The sequence below is a fragment of the Acanthochromis polyacanthus genome, chromosome 5, assembly GCF_021347895.1.
Source record: "Acanthochromis polyacanthus isolate Apoly-LR-REF ecotype Palm Island chromosome 5, KAUST_Apoly_ChrSc, whole genome shotgun sequence".
NCBI classification, from domain to species: domain Eukaryota; kingdom Metazoa; phylum Chordata; class Actinopteri; family Pomacentridae; genus Acanthochromis; species Acanthochromis polyacanthus.
The window spans coordinates 14,131,947-14,148,877 of NC_067117.1; the positions used below are offsets into that span (position 1 = coordinate 14,131,947).

Genomic DNA, 16,931 nt, shown 5'->3' on the forward strand with positions numbered 1-16,931 from the left:
GATGTACTGTGTAATACAGTTAACATAGCTAAAAGTAGGATTTCCCTGTTCCCATCAGGACCGCAACACGTTTCACCGCTTTGACAAGTTCAATGCCAAGTACAACCCCATTGGAGAATCCATCCTCAGAGAAATCTTCATCAAGACTGACAACCACATTGAAGGAAAATACTTTGCACATATAGTAAAGGTGAGAAGTAATTCCAAGTGTATTATGCACCTCATCCGCATGATTCCTGAATGCACAAACTGATACGTCCATCTTTCTTGTCTTTGTTTGTCCAGGAGGTGATGGCCGACCTGGAGGAGAGTAAGTACCAGAACTCTGAGCTGCGTCTGTCCATCTATGGACGCTCCCGAGACGAGTGGGACAAGCTGGCTCAGTGGGCCGTCAAACACCGAGTGTACTCTGATAACGTGCGCTGGCTTGTCCAGGTGCCCCGTCTGTTGTAAGTTCTCACCAAACATGCTCAGATGTGTAGCATTCAGACTGTAAATGTAATAACACTAAAGATCCTGTGCTGCTTCCAGACTGTTTGTTGTGTTTCTGACAATGTTTTAGTGATGCGATGCTAAATCAGGGAAGAAAGAAAGCAAAATACAGACGAAACTAACCAATCTCCAACAGGGATAGATATGGACTAAAGCTTCCAGCCTTATGCAACTGAAACAATAATTAAAATAAATAAATCTAACAAATAATGCTAATTTCCATCAAAACACCAGTTATTGGTTTTTACTTTACGTTTTTACTTTTTGCCCTGTGTATTTTCACACTGCATGCTTTTCATTACATATTACAGTCTTTTATTACCTCCTTTAATCTTTTAGTGTGTTTGACTACTTCTGTGAATACACTTTGTACCTACATGTTTTATGTTCAGTGGGAGCTGTGTGTTGTTGACTGTGATTGTCGCTGCTGTTGCAAAGTAATTTCCTGCAGAAGATCAATAAAGTTTCTATCTACTGTTCAATTACCATCTTTCCAGTGATGTGTACCACACAAAGAAGCAGCTGGCAAATTTCCAGGAGATGTTGGAGAATATCTTTATGCCTCTGTTTGAAGTCTCCATCGACCCCCGCAGTCATCCCGAGCTGCATCTCTTCCTGGAACATGTGAGTGTCCCTTCACAAGAAATTCTAGGCAATTATATACACCGAAAGACACTGAGCTTTTGTTATTTTCTTGGCCATTTCTGTGTGGTCATAGGTGGTGGGCTTTGACAGCGTGGACGATGAGTCCAAACCCGAGCACCACATTTTCAATCTCGACAGTCCGTTGCCAGCCAACTGGACAGAAGAAGACAACCCGCCCTACTCCTACTACCTCTACTACACCTATGCCAACATGACTGTGCTCAACCACCTGCGAAGGTACAGACACAACAATTCAGTTAATTAGACCTCTCATCCAGTCATTTAAACGCATGATGATTGGCCAAAAAGGCTTGTTGTTTTTCAGTATTTTTGAATACATCTGTGTCACACACAGGCGGCGAGGTTTCCATACGTTTGTGCTGCGACCGCACTGCGGGGAAGCGGGGCCGATCCACCACCTGGTGTCAGGTTTCATGTTGTCAGAAAACATCTCCCATGGGCTGCTGCTCAGAAAGGTCAGAACACCACACGGTGGATTGTTTCTAAAAGACTGCTATGGAAGTGTCCTCAAACGATATATGACATTATCACAGTTGTAGCAGTTGACAGTTAATTTGGAAAGCTGAGTTAAAGTCTTGGTGTTGGTTAAATGTTTCTTTTTTGTAGATGTTTTATTAGATAAGTGAGTAGCGTGTGTGTTGTAAAAAGAGTGAACACTTACACTGCCATCTCCACTCTGAGGTAAAGAGAATACTGTCTGGTTTGTGACAGGTGGTCATAACTAGTGGCTTATTCTTCACACAGCTGCTGAGGCTGAGACAAAGAAGTGCTTGTATGTCACTGTAGCTTGCTGTTTACTGGTTTGTCTGTCTCTGTCTTTGTGCTTCCTGCTCTGTCTCTTTGATATCTCTCAGGCCCCTGTGCTGCAGTATCTTTACTACCTGGCTCAGGTTGGCATCGCCATGTCGCCTCTCAGTAACAACAGCCTGTTCCTCAGTTACCACCGCAACCCGCTGATGGAGTATCTCTCCAGAGGTCTCATGGTCTCTCTGTCCACTGATGATCCTCTTCAGTTCCACTTCACCAAGGTCAGTATGAAAGTTACCAAAGCCAAAACGTAAAGCACGAAATGTACAAAACGCAAAACAGATTAACAGTAGAACTTACTTTTTTCCCTGGTGTGTGTGTGTGTGTGTGTGTGTGTGTGTGTGTGTGTGTGTGTGTGTGTGTGTGTGTGTGTGTGTGTGTGTGTGTGTGTGTGTGTGTGTGTGTGTGTGTGTGTGTGTGTGTGTGTCTTTGTTTGCACCCAGGAGCCCCTGATGGAGGAGTACAGCATTGCAGCTCAAGTGTGGAAGCTGAGTTCCTGTGACATGTGTGAACTGTCGAGAAACAGCGTCCTCATGAGTGGATTTTCACACAAGGTAAACTACTTTACAGCTATGTTTATGTATTTATGCATGAGAGTCACTCTCTCTTTGTTTGGTACATCTGTATTTCACCAAAAAATCTTTGCCATAAATTCTGCCGTTCAGTCATTGTCAGAAATGTTTCGATTGAATCATATGTTCATAGTTAATAATGATAATGACAATAATAACGGTTTTATAAAATCACAGTTACAAGGTGCTTTACAAATCATTAAAATATACAAAGCATTAAATAAAAGAAGATAATAAAATATTAGTACAGATAGTGAAACAAAAAGCAATTACACAGCATCATAGAATGAATATGATGATGTAGAAATGCTTGTCTGTACAGAAGGGTTTTTAATTCTTTTTGAACTGATATTTTCTAAAGATCAAGGGCAGCTTGTTCCAGAGCACTGGGCCTGTAACAGTGAAAACACGTCTCCCGTTCTTTTCAGCCGGGACTGTTGGACATTTAACAGAAGCTGATTTTCAGATCTTAAGGGTCGAGGTGCAGAATATGGTGTTAAAAGTTCAGGGATGTAGAGTGCAGCCACAGGGTAGTGATTTAAAAGTGATCAGTAGAATCTAAACCTGAATTCTGAATGGGGACTGTTGAACTGGGCTGCATTATTTTGAGAGCAGAATATGAGAAACACCTCTCAACAAGAACATATTAAAACATATAGCCATCTTTAAAGTCGACTTTGTTGCACCACAGTTGTATTTTATTGTGTGCAGGTGTTCCTAATAAAGTGGCCACTGTGTGCAGTCTAAATACACTGCATTAGTCCCTGTTGTGTCCCACAGACCTTAAAATCTAAAATAACTCTTTAACCACCTTTACTTCAAACCTAGATGTCAGTGTTTCCTCCTGTTTATACTCATATCTGAGGTTTCCACTCATGTAGTTTTTTTTCTCATTTCAGGCCAAAAGCTACTGGTTGGGCCCCAGTTATTATAAGGAGGGTCCTGAGAGCAACGACATCCGTCGTACCAATGTCCCTGACATCCGTGTGGCGTACCGCAGCGAGACTCTGACAGAGGAGCTTCACCTCATCATTCACGCCGTGCGCACAGAAGAGCTGGATGCCATCGACGAGGAAGACTCCCTGACCATGGGTCCTCTCCCGGGACAGCGCTGAAATCAGTCACCCGGTCTTCTCCTGTAAATCTCCAATCCTGTGGTTCACTCAGCATGACACTGAAGAGACGCAGTGTGACAGTAATTCTGCCGTTCAGCCTATTTAAAGCATAAACACCACCAAACATCTCTGTAGAAGTATGCCGCACTCTGACAGCTACACAGCTACCAAAAAGCCAAGGATACAGTGCTGCCAAATCACTTCAGCTTCAACATTCTTCGATTTCTTGTGTTCCAGTTATTCTTATGTTGCAGGAAAAAGTCCCAATCTTATATTATTTTTATTTCAAATTTCCCCAAATGTCCTTAACCTGTAACTTCTGTTTCTCTGTGAGTCTCAGTCAGTTTCATGAAGGTTTGCAGGGATCAGTATCAGGGTTTTATGTGAATGAACAGCAGGAAAGCAGCATGTGTTTGCATCCCCACATGTCCTGCCAAAGCCATCAGAGGATCCCTGTGATGTTTTCTATTATTCAGTGATATGTTTTCAGAGTAGCATCTTTGCAGTATTTACAGAAACACTGACAACCAGCACATTTAAACTCTTACCTTCAACTATACAGCCATGCTGCTTAAATATTCTTAGTGCATCTATCATCTTTATTGCACCACAGTGAAGGATTACAGATGCAGGTTTATTGGAATAGCACTCTGGAGTTGTTGGTGGAGGTTGGACAAACCTGCACAGCAAACTTTGACAGGTTTCATGTTATTATCTAGTGAATGCTGCAGCACTGAACATTAGCCATGTGTGCTGCTTGATGTGGTTTTAAACTATTTGTTTTGCACATTTAGAATCGATCTTCCATGATTCTACTCAGAAATAAGAGAGAAACTGCATGGCATTCAAGTTTAGAGAGAAGCAGACTTTCTGTGGTTGGCTGCAAACATTCCTTGAAGCAAACGGGCCTCTTCAGCTGCAAAATGAAATGTTTTCCAGCACTTGTAGATAAAGAGGAGATGTGTGTTGTAGATTTTAATCACAGCACAAGTAAATGTGGACGTATTCTTGCCGTTACCTCACTGTGGCCATGAAGCACTCTCTGTACTTCCTTAGGGCCCTGATCACACTCATTCCTTTTCCAGAGGGCAAACTAGAAAGCCATGGAGGTTTTCCCCCTTTGCATGTAGTGCACTGTGCGTATGCACTAAGCCAAGATTTCACAGTGCCTTTTCATTTTGAGCTTCGAGCACTGCATGTCCGGTTTTTCTCTTTGTCACGTGCAGCAAAAGCTGCATACTTTCCCCTAAACAGTAGGCCTCTGTGCTGTTTGAGTCCACGCCGATGGAACTGAAGCCACCCAGCTGCATGCTCGGTGTCAAGTAGCTTTTACCTATAATGAAAAAGGTTAATTTGTTTCTGGCTCTCTGCTTTTAAGTGCTTCTTTGCATGCCTGCATGACCAGTGGATGGCCGGAGAGAATGTGCTGTTTACAGTAAACTGTAACATGAAGCATCTTAACCAATTCAGGGCTGCAGACCAGCTTTTGATCCAGAATCTGTTTGTGGCGGTGCAAACAGACGTAAACTCAGTGTTGTTCACCATGTAGAAATGAGCAAACCATGCTGGGACATGGTTAAGACTGTTGCATGGAACCTTGTAGCATTTTTTTTAAAACTCACCCCGAACCTGGTCGAAGCTGGCGTCACATGCCTCAGATCTTTGTATCCTACACTCATCACACCACAGTACCCAGCACTGGACGTGATCCGACCTCCCATCAAACTGTGAGCATTCTTGTTAAACCGAGATGATCCTGTCGAGTCATCTTTGATGCCAAGACTAGAAGAGAATGAATCAGAAAATGCCAGCCGCTATTTGAATAATCAGCTGTAAAGTATTAGAGTAAATCTACGTCTGCTTCATAGATGATTAGAATAAACTATGAGAATCCATCTTTGTTCTGCAAGAATACCGTCGCTCTTAAGTGTGAAGGGACGCGCTGGAGTCGTTTGCTGAACACGATGGAGTTTGTGTGATTGTTGGATTTCATGTATAAAGTGTATTTTTTTAAAGGCAATATAGAGATAAGAAATTTTATATTCGCAACGAATCAAGGTGTAACACTTAGTTTTGTTTCTGTTCATTGTGGATTTTCATGAAAACAGAGTTTTTCGATATGGTTTTATTACTGTTAGCCTTTTTAATTTGTTGAAGTAATTGGACAGTATTTTAGAGTCTGCTCTGCCTGTTTGAAATCACAGTAGCACATTTTTTATGCCCGATAACTCACAAACATAATGTGTGTGATAGATACTTTAAAGCCAAAAGTGTGTGTTACCAGTAGCCAGTCAGACAACAACACATAAAAAACTGACCCTTTTTCTACATCACATCAGTAGAGTTTACTTCTTCTGGTTTTGTCGACTTGTTTCAAAACACGCATTGTGACAATTTTGGTCCTTTCACGACCGATGGTTATAATCTGCACTGACTCATCATCGTCTGCCTGTCTTTATAATTGCAGCAGCTTAATTCTGTTATTGGCCTTTTTATAGTTTTAATGTTTAAAAGTCATCTTCTTTATTGCTTTGTAACGTTTTGTGTTGATTTTTGGGAAAGACTTTTTGATGAAGTGTAACTCTGCTATAGCAGTCTGAAGCTGAAAGGGCCTGAACCTTTTCTACCCATTTACTTTCCATCCATCCACCTTTTTGTTTACTGTTTATTATGTCTACAACATAGTGCACCCTACCTCACGAATGCAGATTTTGGCCTTTTGGGGTCCAGTTTTGTCCTCAGCAATAGCAACGTCGTATCTAGGGCCGCAAACTCAGCATTATATTCATCACTGATTAGTCAAATATTAGTTGAAACATTACAAAAAAAATAGTAAAAAGTTTCCCACAGCACAAGTTATTGTGTTCAAATTGTTTGTTTTGCTCAAAAATATTTGGTTTAAGCTTTGAATCTTTGAACTTGAGTTAATTTTTTTTGTCATTTCTGCTTGAAAAATTATTTAAAATATGAGTTCACTCATGATTGTTGTGGAATATTTCCTTTGGCGATGAACCTGTTGATGAATTCCAGTGAATAATTGCACATGATGAATGATGGAGAGACAGAACAGCAGGAACCATGACAACACTACCGAGTGTCCTCTGAGCAGTAACACTGTGACTATTCAGCCAACACAAATACACATTCTTTCTTCAGACATTATTCACACATTCATCTGCATAAATATTTTCTGGTATCATGTTCAGCTTGATTTATCACTTTGTACTAACTTCACAGTACTTAAAGTATTCCGATACTCACACTCGATATGTTTGCATTTGCTAAGAATTTTCTCCACATGTATTTTTGCTTTTTATGCTCATGTCACTTTTCTGATGTGGGATTTTTATTTTAAATTCTACATAATTTGATGTCCATTGATCTGTAGCCATATTGCTTGAAATGGACTGCCAGTGTTTTACAGATTCAGATGCTTCTGATGAAGTTCACGTGTAATGTCTAAACAACAAATAAAGCATGTTAATTCACCTAACATGTATCAGACTTGAATTTTATTTACAGGTTACAAAATGAACACAAGAATTAGGCTCCTGCTTTCTGTTGCAGAATTAATTTATGCACAAATGTATTTTTACACGCTGCACTAAGTGTACTTTCTAATGTGCTTCAGTTTACATTTAATCACATAATTCCAGCCTGACGCAATTATCAACATCTGTGTACACGATGTGTGATATGCATGGATGTGAAAATTTTGATAGAACATAATGCAAAAAAAAAAAAGATTGAACTCATTGCAGTTTGTGCAGCAGAGCAGCTCCGACCGTTGATTCCAGCAGCGCATGTAGCAGAGCACATGGTGGTGTGGAGCTCTGTGGTGTCTTCAGTTTAAAATGGTAGCTTGCTAGCTTAAATATTGCTGGAAAGTTAAGGTACCCTATCAAAATATACATAAAGAATGCAAATCATTATAGAAGCATCATAGATTTTTAAATAATAAAATAAATGCAGTGATGCAGCTTCATTGTTATATTTTACATTTACATTAAGACAGTATATAGCAAATGACTTGATTTCAGAAGAGAATAAATTATAACCAACTTTATACCTGATCTCTTTTCTATTGCTTAATATTAGCTTAAAGTTTACAGTATCTCACAATGTTTCTGTTCAAGATTTCCTCTCTTGCGTCTTCCTCGATGTCCTTTTTACCATCAAGTTGATCTGTCCAAGCTGGCAACCTGGAGAGACAGAAGGTTGTCAGTGTTTTTACCAGGATTCATCAGACTGGCACCAATAAACATTTCTAGAATGACACTGCAAATAAATGAAGCTGTGATCTCAGACTTACAGCCAAGGCAGACTTGACTAACTGTAACTGGTAGAAGACTCGCCCTCCTTCCTCTGGACAGACTGACTTCAGCTCCTCTCTGGTCATCCCCAGCAGCATGGAGCCGCTCAGCCCGCCCAGACAGCGCACAGTGCTGCAAGAAATAAGCTGATCTGTCAATAATCGGTGTCGGATTCAACAACATTTACTGAACCAAACTACAACGCCTGCCAGATGTGGAGAGGGTTTCTGTATAGGTTAAAGCACAATACTTCAACTTTATGACTGTTCTTTTGAGTTTGCACACAAAAACAGGTAATTGTTTTCATCTTTTTGCCTACTGGTGTTAAACTTGTTATTATATTGAGTCTCCTCTCTGCTTTTGTCCTTCCAAAATAGGGAGGAGAAACAGAAAACATACTTTTACTGGAGAACTACGTCACCACACACCATGAAAGCAGCCGATCAGATAATTTTCATTTGTGAAATCAGCCACGTGTCACTAATAAATTATTCCTTTAGGTGCAGTGCAGTGCATTTATGGTTAAAAGACAAAGCATTGTGTATTTTTTTGCATTGTTTAAAGCTATTGTAAGCTTTCATTTAATACCAAATTTAATATGTGTTTTACTTACATTTTGCTGAAGCCCTTGTCTTCGAGCCAGGCTTTCACTTGTGCTGGTTTGGCTTTCTTTGTCAGGACAGGAGGAGCCTCAACGTCCTTGGAAAAGGAGAGAAAATGCACTGAGATTTTAGTTAAGCATAAAAAAGAGGTTACATCAGTTTGCAGGTGAAAAAGTTCAAATAAAGTTTCCACACATAGTGAATGTGTTACATTTTATAGTCATTTTACAGATTTCGTTTTCATGATTTGCTTGTTTTTTCTTTCTTGACTGTGGTGGTTTTTATGCTCCAATTATTTTTTTTAAAAATATCTATCGGAGAGTCAGAATCAATAGGAAGTGACACACAATTACAGACAAAAGTGTAACTTGAGAATCACATCTTTTTCCCTCTTTGTGTTGACAGTTTTGTTCACTTTCTCTGCCAGGATTACAGCGCCTCTTTCAGTTTTTGAGCCCCTTTTTCCACTTATATTGCATTGACCTGTGGCGTTTTTGTGTTTGCTGAGTGTTAACCACCTGGTCATGTTTATCCTCATCAGACTCCAGGATATTATTGGGTATGTAGCCTTCCTCCCCTCTGTTGTTCCTCACTTTCCACCACTGCTTCGACATATCCAGCAGCTGCAGGAGGATGAAGCACAAACTAACTTTACTAACTTTTCTTCAAAAATTGCTTTGTTTTTCCATTTGAGTGCCGTCAGTTAAATTAAACAATGGGAGAAAGAGCAGCTGGGTCATGGCTCACACTCACCTCGACCATTTCTCCTTTACTGACGGTGAGCTCTCTCATGTTTCTAGCGGGGAAATCGGTCTTAACACGCATCTGCTTTCTCTCAATTGGCCTGCAAACGTATCAAAGCCAAAAACCTAAGCACCTCGAGGTTTAAAATATTCACACTGAATTATAATTCATGTGCTTGTACGTACCGAGCTTGTTGTGGAGAACGTGGTGATGTCCGTTTGGAAGCCTGCTGAAAAGGAAAAGAAAAGGTAAATTGTCTTAATGTGGTTTTTTTTTTCTCATTTAGAATTAAAAGCCTATGGGCAGGACACATTGCTCACCAACTAGCTGGATGTTTAAAGTTTACCTGGCTGGTTGTAGCTGGTGGATTCTCTTGTCTCCTCATAGATGCCTGCCTCCTCACAGGTTCCTCGGGTGCAGGTTCTTCCCTCACTTCAGGAGGCTGCCATCCATCATAGAACTCCAGAGTGTAGGTCGGGATGTCCTCATCATCCTCTGGCCACTGAGTGCTGGTAAAAATGTGAAAATCATACCTGATTATTATCCTGATAACATATTGACTAAATGAAGAAATGTGAATGTAAAAATAATCAGATTTTGCTGTCGTGCAGATTACAAAAGCAACACCTGGGGATGTTCCAGGGGTCTCCCAGACTCTGCCACAGCTCGTCCTCCTTCGTAGACGCCTCTTCACTCATGAGACGGATGCATTGAGGCGTCAGCAACGGCGCCACGATGTTCGATGGCAGAGTTTCAGGGCAGTGAGGTACGATCTGGTGAAGAAAAGAGTAACAAAAAGAAGGGGAGCAGGATGGCTAAGCACACATTCCACTCTGTTATGAAGCCAGATGTACTCAAATGCGAGCAAAAAGTGTCTGCAAGCAGGATTACAGCTCTTATAACCCGTTGATGAAACAATGGAAGCATAATAGTCAATAAATTAAGCCAAAAAAAGTTGGATGAAATGATCTGACATACATTCATTATCGTCATAATAGTAAATCTTTTCACTATAGAGAGGAATAATTAACAAAAGGTTGTGGACAACAGATGTCAGCCCTCCTGTTGTCTTCGTTTACGAGCATGAAAAAATATAGTTTCCTTGTCTGAAAAAAATCCAAGAATTCAGCGAAAAAAAAATCCCCAAATTTCTGAAAATTTGCAAAACCTCCAGGAAGAAAATTCCAATAATTGCTTCCAAGTTTTCCTTCAAAGTTTTATTTAAAAAAAAAATCCCCCAAATTTAGCAAGAAAATTCTTGTAAATATTTTTTAAAAATGCGTAAAAATCTTCCAAAAAAATCCTAAAAATATCTAAAATGATTACATATATATCAGTAAAGTTTCTAATATTTTCTTAAGAACACTCACAAAAAAATCAACCAAAATCCAGTGAATTTCACTGGATTTTGGTTGATTTATTTGTGAGTGTTCTTAAGAAATATTTTTTTTCCACCCAAAAATGTTCAGAAATTTCCCAGAAATGTTGAAAATGTGAACATCAGATGTTTCACTGTGAAAATATATCTTTTTTTCCCCACATTTTCAAACTTTAAAACGAGTCAATTTGACCCACAGGATGACATGAGCTTTAAAGGCTGAGATAAATCATCACTAACAGGATGTAGCAAAGCACAAAACACTAAATACCAAAAAGTGAAAACATGCCAAGTGTTCATGTTAAAAAAGAGACATTTCTATGAGATTATACAATTCAGTAACCTTGTTAGAACTATGTAGAGGGTGATATCTTTGCCGTCATTCTGCAGGGATTTTCCTCTGCTGTGTTTTATGTAATGAATCTGAGCCAGTTTTTATATTTTTTCCAGTAATTTGCACTTTTTCTTTTCTTTCTCCATCCATAATGTACTCATGTTGTACTTGCTGTAAAAGAATCTATAAACACATTATTAGAAATAGTGCAATATATGATGGAAAAGGATTTAAAGTGAATTTTAAACTCTAAGTATCACTTACAAATGCTAATGAGGAGAACAAAGAGTGAACAAAATCAGCAGCACTGGGATTATTGATCTTTCCATTCAGCTCCCCCTGTCAAAAGAAAGACACATAATGTACATTACAGAGTGAACAGGAACAACACAGACCATGATGATAACATGTAAATGAGGATACAAACCAGAAGGTTGAGACCGCATTTGATTTTATGGAGACATGTTGCAAATTCTTCTGTGCTGGGCATTCCCTCCATGTCTACAAAAATAAACAACATATGCAAAGTTTAGACATCACAGGTGATATGATCTGAAATAAAAACAACAGCTTTTATATAAAATATCCCTTCATAAGCAATGCATTTGTTTTATAGTGCCTACACGTAAGCCTGCCTTTAATTTTCACATTAAATCACCTTTCCCCTTTTTCTTTTTCTTCTTTTTCTTTGCATTTGTAGCTTCTGCTGCAGCTACTTGTCCCATGAGGATTTCTATGTCTGCAAAAATATGATTCAAAATATCCTGTGAAGAAAGAAAGAGAAGACATTATTCTCATATTCTGTTTCTCTTAAATGTTACTCAACCCGTTTTTTTGTTTTTTTTTAATATTTAAAACATGCGACAACAAAATGAGTTACCAGGTTTCATATTAACAAATGCAAAGCTAACAGTTCCAGTCTCATAGAGAGCCTGCTAAAAATATTTAACTTAATCTGATTTTTTGACAAGAAATTACAGAAAAAAAAAATGCTGTTATGTCATATTGAAAACAGATTTCTACAAACTAAAGTTAGTTAAAAGGAAAAGTAGAATAAGTGACTGCATTAGTATTCATAGGTGCAGCCAGCTGGTGTTAGAAGTCACACAGTTTGTGAAGTGGAGATCGTCAGAGTGCAGTAAATGTGTTTCAGATGGTTGGAGTGTAAACAAACCTTTCATCAGTTCCTGGTGAATCAGTCCTCAAAAACTGAGTGATGTGCAAAAAAAAGGGACTAGAGATGGAGGCCACCAAGACACCTATGATTCCTTCACAGTGGGATGATTTGTTTGTGATCATGTGCAGTTTTTTGGTTGCCACAAAAGCTTAATTTTGGTCTCAGCAGACTAAAGTAACTTCTTTTAGCTGACTTTAGAGACTCCCACATATAATATACAGCATAATAATAATATATTACATAATCTGTAGCATTTTCAGCAGTGGCTTTCTCTTTGCTTATGTCTCATAAAGATTTGATGATGAACAGACAACAGCTGCTGTTTTCAAAGCCTCTCTCATCTCAGCTGCTGAAGCCGTAACTCCTTCAGAGGATTCATGGGTGTCTTGGTGGTCTCCCTCACTTGTCACTTTCTTGCACAGTCACTCATTTTTTAAGACTGTCTGTTCACAATCCTTCCATTTCTCAATGATAGATTTAACTGTAGTAAAAGGGATATCCAGTGACTTGGAAATTTCCTTGTATCAGTCCCCTGATATATGCTTTTCAATAACCTTGTTGTTTGGAGTATTCTTTTGTCATCATGTTGTAGTTATAACCAGGAGTACTGATTCACCAGAGACATCCAAATACAGGAGTGTTTATACCACTATCACTTTAGACACATTCACTACATTCAGATGATTTCCATTTCGGTATTTGTGTGACTTTTAGCACCAACTTGATGCACCTACATTAAAATAAGTGAGTCACTTTAAAGGGGGTGAATACTTTTACAATCACTCAATTTACATTTAAAAGTTTTATTTCACTGTCATTGGTTTATGGAAGTCTATTTTCACTGACATGGAAGAGACATTTTTATAATTTCCTGTCAACAAAGGCCACATTAAATTGACCATGATTCAGTGTTGAAAAGCAATTAAAGGGCTCACATTTCCAAAGGGTGGGAGAATGCTTTCAATAGGCTCTGTGTGAAGGACACTCACCACATTCCTGTCCACCTCTGTGTACGTTCGAGGAGGAGGCAGAGGTTCTTCACGGTAAGGTGGCCGTAGAGTTGGTACCTCAGTCACAGCTCTGTCATCGTCCAGGTCAATCTCAGAAATATCATCTTTTTTCACACAGAACCAAAAACAAATTGAAGCAGCCATCAGTACAGTAACAACAGTCAGCTGTGTGTGTTCTGTATGTCCTGCTCACCATAGTCAGGACTACTCCACTGTGGCACCGGCTCAACTACAGGTTTAGCTCTCACTCTTTCACGTCCAGTCGGTCCTCCGTTCCTGCTTCAGAAAGTGTGAGAGGCAAAATCAAGCATAAAAACAACAAAACGTAGAGCAAATGGACAAGCTGGCTTCATGGTACCTGATACTTGAATCCTCTTTCTTGCTTGACAGCGCTTGTAAAAGATTCCTCTGGACATAATCAGCCTGCAAATAACAGAATCAGCAGTCACTCGCCCGTGTCTTTCCCTTATCAGATGTGATAACAGCCGTCTCCACCTGTTTGTGCTCACCCTGATGTCGTCACACTGGAACATGTAGACAGTGACGGTGTGTTTTCTCCTTTGTTGGACTGACACTGTGAGCAGGGAGTTGAACACGCCAGCGTCCAGCACAGCCTGTAGGTCCTGGATGTCACTGAGAGCCAAAGAATCCAGCTCCTCCTGACAAAACACAGCAGTGCACACAGAAACCGCTGTCATAGAATAATCATAAATGCTGGGGTTTTGTTATGGAAGACACAGCTGTAGTCTATGAGACAACAAATCACTTGGCAGTAGAATTTGGCTTTTCTACAGCTGAATAAAAGCAAATAGAATCACACTGACTCTGGGATGAGATCTCTGTCACATATAGACATTAACAAAAGGTTACATACACTTGTAAAGACCATGTACATCCTGGCAATCTTGAGCTTCCAGTGGCTCCTATGGCTAATTTTCTACGATGGTATCATTGAAACATGCACCTCTTTGTCACGAAAAACAATCAAGCATTTTGGTTCTTTCATAGATTTATGACTGTCTTCTGTAAATATGGAAAAATCTGCTGTGTCAAAAAATACATACAGCAATTATTTGGTTAAACATCCATTAGCAGGTTTTTACCATAAACCAGGTGCTTTTGGTGACCGTCCACAAGCTTCTGGCAAACTTCTGACTGTATCGTTGACCACTCGTCTTGACAGAATTGGTGTAACTCAACTAAATTTGTTGGTTTTCTGACAGAAATTTATTCCCTCATCACAGTCCACACGCTTCCAGTGAGGTTTACATCAGGAGTTAGAGGAGACCAGTCTAAAACCTTAATTCTAGCTTGATTTAGCCATTTCTTCACCACTTTTGATACGTTTGGGGGGTCAGTGTCTTGTTAGATCACCCAACTGCATCCAAAACACATCCTTTTAGGTTAAAATTTTCAGGTTTTTCTGATGAATGTGACCTTCTTCATTATTCCATAGTATCTTCTCTGGCTTGTAGTTTGTGTTTTGTCCTCTCTGCAAGCATCTCCTAAATATTTCTGATCTTTGGCTACTGACTTCTCAACTGCTTATTGCTCTTTATTGTTGTAATGTACTTTTTAAAATTTTTTTTCTCTCCCCCATTGTTCCTCACCCATCTGATCAAGATCCTTTTGCCTGGTTCTACCCTTCATGGTTGGACAAAGGAAGACAGAGGAAGCCCGTAAGAGGCTATACCTATCTGTTTCACCTTTACTTTTATCTCCTGCCTGCAGGTCTCTTTAGGTGTTTACCTTGCTTTCGATGTCTGTGAGCAGCAGGTTTCTGTCTCGCACCTCCAGCAGCATGTTCTGACCCCACACACGACCCATCTCCTCCAGCAGCTTCAGACGCTCCACACAGTCAGTGATGTTTCTAATCTCCCTCCCATCCAGCTCACAGGTGAATAAGTGCTGTAATGCAGAGGCAGCAATAATCATGGCATGCTTCAGAACTGGTCACATGTGTATGATAAAGACATGGTTTTGCTGCTGTACCTCCACTCTGTACTGAAATTTGTCCATCATCTTGTTTAATGATGCTGCATAATCCATCCTCTGCACTGTTGAAGCAGAAAGCAGATCTCTGTATTCTTCACAAATTAAAATTAATAGGTGTAATCATTTGATGAGTCCAGCAGAGTTGACTTACAGTAAATTGACCTTGCACTGGGCCTTGACAGGCCTGACACCTGTGATGACACCTCATCCATGGTGGAATAACCACTGTCACCACAAAGAAACAGCACAATTACACGAATAATCTGCTGATGAGTGAAAAAAGCAATGAACTACTCGAGAAACCACATTGTGAAATACATACGTGGACGGGATGGATCCTGCATAGCTGCTGGTGTCATGGCCAAAGGGACTGTTAGACCTGTACATCCTGACCTAACAGACCTGCAGTATCACAGATGTCATGAGTAATCCACACCATAAAAACGTACCGTCAGCGATATGGGCTGACTCGTCAGCATTCACCTGAAATACAAGCGTTAATCTTTAAGTTTAGCAGATTTCCTGTGCTTTTGGTCTTTATTTGAAGCTGACTAAGGCTAAAAGAGATCCTCAACTGTTACATAAGATAAAAGCAAATGCTTCTCTGTTCAGTTTCCAGATTGGTTACAAGTATTAAATTCATGAATTAGATTTGATAATTACCAGCTGGAAACACAGACCTGTGATCAACCTGAAATGACGTTTATGGTGTTGCTGAGATGTGAATTTATACATTTTAAGAAGGGTTTGCCGACAGTCTTACGTAACATGTAGATGAACTGTGGTACAACAAAAAAAACAAACAGGTTTCGATCACTAATATGGTCTGTTCAAAACATTTTACTCCGTAAATCTCAAACTATGTACCTGATTTCCATATATTCTCAAGATACTCTGACTACGGAGAAGATAATGACCTTTTTGTTGTGACCGTCTCAAACAAAATCAAAACTCTGATCCAGTCTTCACAACACACCGCTTACACAAAAAGCAGACAAATCATGACATTTATCATGGCAGATTCTTACCTTTAACTCTTGGCAGTTCAGTGTAGCTCTTACTTTTTCTGTATATTGTTTACGCTTTAGTACATATTAAGCTCATATTTTAATCCTGCTCTTCGACAATATGCGCCCAAGACTTCCTCATAAAGGAGAAGGACAAAGTCCACAGTCAGTAGCACAATGATTTGTGGGATGGTGAGCCTATGAGAGTGTGAGATCTTTAGTGTGGCATCCCATGTGAGCAAAGGTTACAAGATATGAAGAAAATCACCTCACCGTGGAAAAAACTAACAGCTTCCAAGAATTTAAATGGGAAGTCGTGTGTCCTATCAGTATTTTGTCAGCAAGAATGTTCTCACTCTCGTCGTTTTTCTTTCTCTTGTCCTCATTTATTAACTTTCCAGATTTTAAATGCTTTATTGTTCCTTTCCCTGATGTTCCCTTCGGTGTTTACTGTATATATGAAGCATGTGGTAAAGGCAGAGCACATAGAGAAAATCAATAGAAGTAAGAAATATAATCATGTAGTATTAACGTCTTTGTCTACATTTCTTCTTTTTACCTTCTAAAATATCTGGAACTTAGATCCAGTTCTGTCCACTTGGTCTCCTGGTTTCATGTCCACTGCATGTACTGTAATTATGATAAAGGGCAAACATTAACCAGGAAGAATTCCTCAGTGATGGAATGCTCACATCAAACAACATGACCACCTTTAGTTC

At 39.6% G+C, this 16,931-nt stretch overlaps 2 protein-coding genes across 5 annotated transcripts in view; one reads left to right on the top strand and one right to left on the bottom strand.

The window, feature by feature from the left end:
* LOC110957237 (AMP deaminase 2-like) overlaps positions 1 to 7,145 on the top strand; it is a 39,314-nt gene extending 32,169 nt beyond the window's left edge. For all 4 annotated transcript variants that reach the window (XM_022203149.2, XM_022203147.2, XM_022203148.2 and 1 more), the window contains 8 exons: positions 59 to 190; positions 286 to 449; positions 990 to 1,116; positions 1,211 to 1,374; positions 1,493 to 1,613; positions 2,013 to 2,186; positions 2,409 to 2,519; positions 3,437 to 7,145. In XM_022203149.2, the coding sequence (XP_022058841.1) occupies positions 59 to 190; positions 286 to 449; positions 990 to 1,116; positions 1,211 to 1,374; positions 1,493 to 1,613; positions 2,013 to 2,186; positions 2,409 to 2,519; positions 3,437 to 3,652 (1,209 nt within the window). In that variant the 3' untranslated portion in view covers positions 3,653 to 7,145. The remainder of the gene's footprint in view (positions 1 to 58; positions 191 to 285; positions 450 to 989; positions 1,117 to 1,210; positions 1,375 to 1,492; positions 1,614 to 2,012; positions 2,187 to 2,408; positions 2,520 to 3,436) is intronic.
* A 2-nt stretch (positions 7,146 to 7,147) lies between these two features.
* Positions 7,148 to 16,381, bottom strand: eps8l3a (EPS8-like 3a). Its single transcript, XM_051947845.1, has 20 exons — positions 16,234 to 16,381; positions 15,528 to 15,607; positions 15,357 to 15,430; positions 15,203 to 15,267; positions 14,960 to 15,118; positions 13,720 to 13,869; positions 13,569 to 13,633; positions 13,404 to 13,486; positions 13,190 to 13,314; positions 11,682 to 11,787; positions 11,451 to 11,524; positions 11,288 to 11,362; positions 9,939 to 10,084; positions 9,658 to 9,820; positions 9,497 to 9,540; positions 9,321 to 9,411; positions 9,086 to 9,190; positions 8,579 to 8,664; positions 7,965 to 8,097; positions 7,148 to 7,854 (listed from the first exon to the last, which is right to left on the bottom strand). Exons 2-20 carry the CDS (start codon positions 15,590 to 15,592, stop codon positions 7,828 to 7,830), a joined length of 1,836 nt encoding a protein of 611 aa, XP_051803805.1. The 5' UTR covers positions 15,593 to 15,607; positions 16,234 to 16,381; the 3' UTR covers positions 7,148 to 7,827.
* Positions 16,382 to 16,931: the final 550 nt, after the last annotated feature.